Source organism: Telopea speciosissima, chromosome 4, assembly GCF_018873765.1.
Source record: "Telopea speciosissima isolate NSW1024214 ecotype Mountain lineage chromosome 4, Tspe_v1, whole genome shotgun sequence".
NCBI lineage: Eukaryota > Viridiplantae > Streptophyta > Magnoliopsida > Proteales > Proteaceae > Telopea > Telopea speciosissima.
In genome coordinates, this window is record NC_057919.1 from 36,176,559 (window position 1) to 36,183,696 (window position 7,138).

A 7,138-nucleotide genomic window follows, 5' to 3' on the forward strand; every position below is an offset into this window, starting at 1 on the left:
TTTTTAATGAACTACAAAGATTCTCACGGTTTAATTAGAAAGAATACAATAATTAAATGAATCTCTTTAAGTTAATATAAATATTGAAGCTAGACCATCAGGTTTTTATCAATTAATTTATTCATTATTTTTGTACAACTGTAAATTGATATAATAGTTTGATTTTTAGAATGGAAAGAAAGGCTGATTATTAAGGTAAAAAAATTTGTGATAAAATATTTCTTGCATTTGTATTTGAGATAATTATAGATGGAATCTAAGATTTTAGTTTTTTCTTAATTACTAACAATAGGTTGGTGGTGAAAGGGAAAGTGAGATTTAAATTGTTTCGAAAAATGGGTGGTGATGATGTATATTATAATTAAGTCTTACCACCTTAATATATAGTTTTATTGCATTATTGATGTAAACCAAGCAAGGTTCTTTTTCCCTTTTTTTTATTGCATAAATTTTTTTAACCTTGGAGTTTGCAAATGTTATGGTTCTTCTTAGATTAGAAAGCTTATCAACTGTTTTACTATTTTATCTTTTTTGACAATCTTCTATAGAGTTATCCAAACAAAAAAAACAATCTTCTATAGAAGGGGAGGGCGGAAAAAAAAAACTCTATAATGCCCTAATCTTGTAGTGCACTGCAGTGCGGGCCTAAGAGCTCGACACGTGGAAGATGTGATAACCAACAGTGCGGAGTTCGAGCTTGCATCAAGCTCGCACCATTGGATGAAGCTTCTTCCACGTGTCAAGCTCTCAGACCCACATTGTAGTGCACCGCAAGATACCCGCACTGTAGAGGAACACAGCATGATCTTAACCCCTCCTCCCCCAAGCTATTTTCTCATTTTGGATTAAATTTTTAACAGTGACATGGACCAAATTATTAAAATATTATTAAAAGAAGACAAAGAATAATGAAAACAAACCATTCAAAAATATCGATGGAGAAAAATATTAAAATTTTAGATTATTTTCGTGCAAATAAAAATAACTAACAAGAAAGGAAAGAAAGACTTAAGATTTTATCTCAAAAATCAAAATAATCGACAACAAAAATTCAATCCAATGAAATCTTCAATTGTTCAGTGATTTGCTCCCCCCACCACCCACCCCTCTAATTCTTGGATTTTCAATAAATATGATGAATTGAAGTTAAGAATTCCACGAATTTTAATTTCAAGTTGTGGAGTTTCATGGTCTTTATCCCTTTTCAATCCGTTTTCATAAGTCATTATCTTCGCCATAATCAAACCATAGAAAGAGACATAAAGAAGCTAAGGGTTTCAAGACTACTTTAATTATGGTAATGAAAGTTTTTTTTTTTGATCTTTTTTAATATATAGTGAGGAAGTTATGGGAGGATTAAGGCCTTAAAAGAGAGACGATTGTAACGGGAAGGATCCTAATTCAGAGATGACGTTTCCGTTCATTTTGTTTAATTCTTTATTCTTTCAAGGGTTATTTCCAAATGGCCCCTTAAAAATGGTTAAACTTACAGTTGTCCTCCTAAATTTTCACTAATTTCATGTGTACCCCTGCTTTCCAAACTAAGTATCATTATAATCCCTCCCGTTAGATAGATCCGTTATGTTTTAACAGTTCCCAGTTTTTTAACATTGATGGACCATTCTGCCCCTTGATAGGGTAGAATGGCAAAAATGCCCTTATTTGAAAAAAAAAAACAAATAAAATCCCTACACAAGAAACAAGCAGAAGACACAGAAGAAGAGAGCGAGATATGGGTCGTTCTCTTGCTGTGAGAAAGCTCACACCAACAAAGGTGCATGGACCAAAGAGGAAGACCAGCGTCTAATCAACTACATCAGAGCCCATGGTGAGGGTTGCCGGAGATCTCTCCCCAAAGCTGCAGGTAACCAACTTAGGACTTAATCCAAACACAAATCAGCAAAACTAGCGAAAACCCAGATCATAACTTCCTTTTTCTTTCTCTCTATCTAAATATATTTGTTGGGTTTCAGGTCTGTTGCATTGTGGAAAGAGTTGCAGACTTGGATGGATAAACTACCTAAGGCCTGATCTCAAAAGAGGCAATTTTACTGAAGAAGAAGATGAGCTTATCATTAAACTCCATAGCTTAGTTGGAAACAAGTAAGCCCTTCTCTTCTTTTTTTCCTTTAATTAGTTCTTTTTCAATTGAGGATCTGAAAGCTTTTTCAAGAACAATATGAACTCATTTGGGACTTTCTTCGAATGCTTAGATGGTCTCTCATTGCTGGAAGATTAACCGGAAGAACAGATAATGAGATCAAGAACTACTGGAATACCCACATCAAACGCAAGCTTTTGAGCCGTGGAATTGACCCTCAAACACACCGACCGATCGGCGGCGCCGCCAACCCCACCACCACCACCACGACCACAACCACTACTACTGCCACCACACCCACAACCCCTTACTCCGATGGGGTCATCAACTCTTCTTCACCGGCACATGCGCTTACGCCGGAGATTGTTGTCATGAATATTAACCATAGTAAGGCTGAAGAGGCACAGAGCAGCAGCGGAACCACAGAAGAACACCAACAAGAACCACCACTACCACCACCACAACAACAACAACAGTACCCAGATCTCAATCTTGATCTATCTATAAGTCTTCCGTTCCAACTAGGGAAACCGTCGCCAAATACAGCAGAATCGAAGCAACAAATATTGTCTAACTACCAGGTGTTTACAGCACCACAGCCCGTCTTCACTCAAGCAATCTGTTTGTGTTATCGATTAGGGCTTCAAAGTAGCCAAGCTTGCAATTGGCAAGCCACCATGATATCCAATGGTTTCAAGGGATGATTGCAAATGGGTTCAATCAAAGGGGTTTGCAGGAATGATTGCAAATGGGTTGAAAGATACCTGCAACTCATCTTCCCCAAATCGATTTGGGGAAGATGAGATGCAGGATTTTTTTATTTTTCAAATAAGCGCATTTTTGTCATTCTACCCTATCAAGGGGGGGCAGAATGATCCATCAATAGTAAAAAACTGGAACTGTTATAACATAACGGATTTATCTAACGGGAGGGACTATAGAGGTATTTAGTTTGGAAAGCAGGGGTGCATATAGAATTAGTGAAAATTCAAGGATGCAACTGTAAGTTTGACCATTTTTAGGGGGCATTTGAAAATAACCCTTATTTCAATGGTTGTTCTTAATTTCGACGGGGTATATATTAATTTTTTATTCTTTTTTATTCACACTTTATTTCATCAAAGGAAAAATCAGTTTGTAACCAGCCCGATTAAGAGAGACTCTTGCAACCTAGGGGTGTCAAAAAACCTGGCCAGCCCGAACCCGCCCTGAATCCGAATAGGATTGGCTGGGCCTAGGTTTCATATTTTCCTAGCCTTGGGTAGGGCCAGGCCTGGGTTGAGGACTCAGGCTGAGCTCGGCCTTGCCCAACCCAATCATATATGTATATTATATATAATGTATATGCATTGTAATATTAATATATATCATGCAATCAAGGTCAATCGGCTCAGGTCGGGCTTGGCTAAACTGGTAGGGTCATGCTAAGTTGAGGGTATTTAGGCCTTGACAGGACTGGCTGAGCTTGGATTAAGGTTAAGGCCGCTAGGGTTGGGCTAGGCTTTAGGGCAAGCCCAATCCAGTCCAACCCGTTGACACCCCTATTGCAACTTTTTTTCTTTGCCTTTGGCCACATCACTTACAATTTCTTTTATTGAGGTCATTTTGTAATTTCATTGCCTTTCTCCTCCCCCTCTCACTTGCCTAGATCAATCAAAATTTGTATGGGTTGGCATTCTTTGTGGGGGGCGTTGCCCCTGTGTGTGCAGGGGCCAATTAGTGCACAAGTTTGTTCACATCATGGGACATGGATTTCCACCTTTCATGGGGGCCGGTGCAGTCATTAGAGAACTAATTTCCAATTTCTATTACTGGAAAGGAACGCTACCTGGTCGCGTGGCCCTTGCACCTAGACACAAAGTCACGAAGTGACCACCCCACCCTCATGGAAAGGCGGAAATCGTGTCCCTATGATACTTGTATGCATGTTCCTGTTGACCCCGCGCTGGCGTACACGACTAGGTAGTATTCTCTTGCCCTTTGTATTATTAACGACTTGTCTTTATTTGTAACATTTCCAAATTTCACACACAAAGATTGATTACAAAGAACTCAATCCAATATGATTTTCACATTAGTATTCCCCCAATTGCCAATTAGACCAAGTGAAAGTAAAACCATGATACCCAAGATCCATCAAATGACAATTGTCCAACATTGAGCAAAACAACCCCATATCTTGTGAAACTGTGCTGTTACATCATACCGAATCGGTGGGTCATATTTTTCTCTCATGCCCTTTCTCTAGGGCAGTGTGGTTTGGCTCTTCTCTAGCCCATTTAACTCCACCGGTTGAAAATCCTTCTTTAAAGGATTGGTTTAAATGTTGGGACACCATATACAAGGACGACAAAAAGTTGGCTCAAAATCGATTTTCACTGGCTTCTTTCATTCTTTGGTATATTTGGAGAGCTCGTAATGATTTCATCTTCAAAAAACATCATTGGTCTCCTGCTAAAGTTAGCACAGCGGTAGAGAAGGCTTATCAAGAATTTTGGGATGCTACAACTTCTGTTGGTAAGACTCATCATTCTACAAAGGATTGCTCTTCAACTCAGCAGTGTTTATCAAGCTCTCTATGGACTCCTCCTCCATTTAATGTTATTAAAATCAATTGTGATGCTGCTTGGAATAGTAAATCAAAACATGGAGGAATTGGCATTATTCTTCGGGATGAGTTTGGCCTTCCTATTTCAGCCTACTCTTATGGTCTCCACTGTGAGTCAGCAATTATTGGAGAAGCCTGTGCTATTTGGTTTGGTCTTCTTCATGCGGCTACACATGGTTTCACTCGCGTGTTGGTGGAATCGGATTGTCATAATCTGATTACTCAATTATGCGCTAAAGCACAAGTGGAGACTGACATCTATAGCATTTGTCATGATATTTTCCGTTTGCAACAGTCCTTTGTTTCATGTAGTTTTTCTTATGTTCTAAGATCCTCCAATATTGTGGCAGATTTCTTGGCCAGGGCGGCCCTATCGGTTGAGTCTCCGATAGTGTGGCCAAGTACCTCTCCGTGGCTTATGCAAATCTATAATGCAGATGCTATTGCTTGTAATGGCTCTTTTTATCAATAAAATTTTTTTCTATAAAAAAAAAAAATAGTGAAATGGGGATTGAATTCCCCAAAGAGCAGCCATTCACTATTTCTGTTGGAGCCCAAAGAAACAATTTATCCCAAATTAAATGTCTCTGGGACTACACCGGATACCACCATGCACACAAGTAATGAAAAACCCCACACTATTTTTATAAATAATCTTGATGTCTATAATTCAATCAGAAGCAAAGAGAAAATCCATTATGATGCTGCCCCACCAGAACAAAGCTAAACCTCCAGAAGTTCCCATTGATTCAACAATATATAAACCATCCATTTGTAACATACTACATTTAATTAACCTATCGAAACCCAAAGAGAGTGGAGCTGCGATTGGTTTCTAAAATACAAAAAAACCGGAAGAGGATGAACCAGAGGAACCCGGTTAATGGAGATGATGGAAAGCTACGGGTCGGCTTTTGGAGCGTACAAAAACCGGAGTTCAGGACCCCCAAACTTAGAACGTTTGCGATCGTCGTCTGAATCTTTAAAAACGACCCAGGTGAATTCCAGGTGAATTCCCTCATTATCTCCTGAATCGAATACTTCACTGGGCAAAAAGTACAGACTATAACATAGTGGCAACTTTCTCTTAATTAATTGGAACTCTGACTTGGTAAAATTTAATGTTTGCCTTCCATCATCTTTTTGTTTTTTATGTAAAATATATATATGGTGCTCCTACCCTTGCTTGAACACAAGCTGTTCGAGAAAATTCCAGGATTATGTTCCATTTCTATGGAAATCCCGCAAAGGTGTTTCAGTTTGCTTTCGTTTTCTGGGGAGAAGTGAGAATTAAGTGTTGTGGCAGATGGTTACACTGAATCAGAGGAAGGCCGGTTATGCTAAAATTGGGGATTAAGCATGGATTTGTTTAACGTTTTATCAGTAGAGGAATAGTAGGATAGGTTACAGAGCCAGTGAGGTTAATTTTTAGGGAAGAAAATTTGAAACTTGTGTAACTTAAGAAACCATTAATCAAATTTAGAAAGATTTTCCTAGACTATGCTTTGGCTTCAAGAACTTCTAGATAGGTGAAAAGTGAAGATTTTTTTTTTTGTTTTTGCCTATATTTATGCAAAGCCTCGTTGTCGACTGATTTATTCCATTGTTCCTGAAAATTGGGATTTGTTCAATTCGTCAAACCTGGCCATTTCTGGGAAGTGGCATGGTTTGAGGTGAAGAAAGTGGCTATTTCAGTTACATGGGAATGGACCCAGTCCCTCTCATTTTTAAATGCTTTTTGTGATTGCATATATCAACAATTATATTGGTTTACTTTTGGGGTAGGCTCTGTGAGTTGATTTCAGAAATATGGTCTTCCTCTTCCCCTTTATCCTCCTCTCTTTCTTTCCTTCTTCTTCTTCTTCTTTTTTCCTTGTGGCTACTAACCGTCACAAGGTCCTTTGTTGACATGTTTCTTGTGTGGGTCGATCAGGACCAAGCAGCAAATTGGCCCCACATTATAGATTGCATCATATTATTGTAGTCATGTTTTCTTCTGTATTTCCTAGATAGTGGAAAGAATATCATAAGGAAAAAGCTCTAAATTAGGTGGTTATGAGTCATCTGATGGTGTCAGTTTTTGACTTAAGAAATCTATTAGCCGGGAACCACTCTTTTGTGGATTCTGATCCTCGGCGATGAGAAACCTGTTGAGACATGGGTGCTTGAAAACCCAGTAGAATTTAGTTTTAGTGTTTTCTAGCATCCCTTTTCAGCCTGTTATATGGAACTATTTAATTAGGCACTGTTCAGGTAACTTCAATTTAAGTTAATTTCTTAGAAGTAACATTTACCTAACCTGTTTGACATGCCTGGTCATTAGTTAGCATAACACTGTGACTGCATAAATCTGATTCCGAAGTCCAAAACATTGTTATGATGAACTATGTCCGTAATGATACCTTGTATCGGTTGATGCTTGTTAAATC

General features: G+C 38.5%; 1 protein-coding gene across 1 annotated transcript; it reads left to right on the top strand.

Annotated features, from left to right (window-relative positions):
- The first annotated feature begins 1,825 nt into the window (after positions 1-1,825).
- LOC122659256 (myb-related protein 330-like) lies at positions 1,826-2,805 on the top strand. The gene is made up of 3 exons (XM_043854387.1): positions 1,826-1,864; positions 1,946-2,103; positions 2,214-2,805. The coding sequence occupies exons 1-3, from the start codon at positions 1,826-1,828 to the stop codon at positions 2,803-2,805; spliced, it is 789 nt and encodes a 262-aa protein (XP_043710322.1).
- Positions 2,806-7,138: the final 4,333 nt, after the last annotated feature.

Coding starts and splice junctions, on each gene's coding strand:
- LOC122659256 (XM_043854387.1), top strand. CDS start 1,826: ATGGTGAGGGTTGCCGGAGATCTCTCCCCAAAGCTGCAG. Junction 1,865..1,945: donor ATCTCTCCCCAAAGCTGCAG/GTAACCAACTTA, acceptor TTTTCTTTCTCT/CTATCTAAATATATTTGTTG. Junction 2,104..2,213: donor CATAGCTTAGTTGGAAACAA/GTAAGCCCTTCT, acceptor TCGAATGCTTAG/ATGGTCTCTCATTGCTGGAA.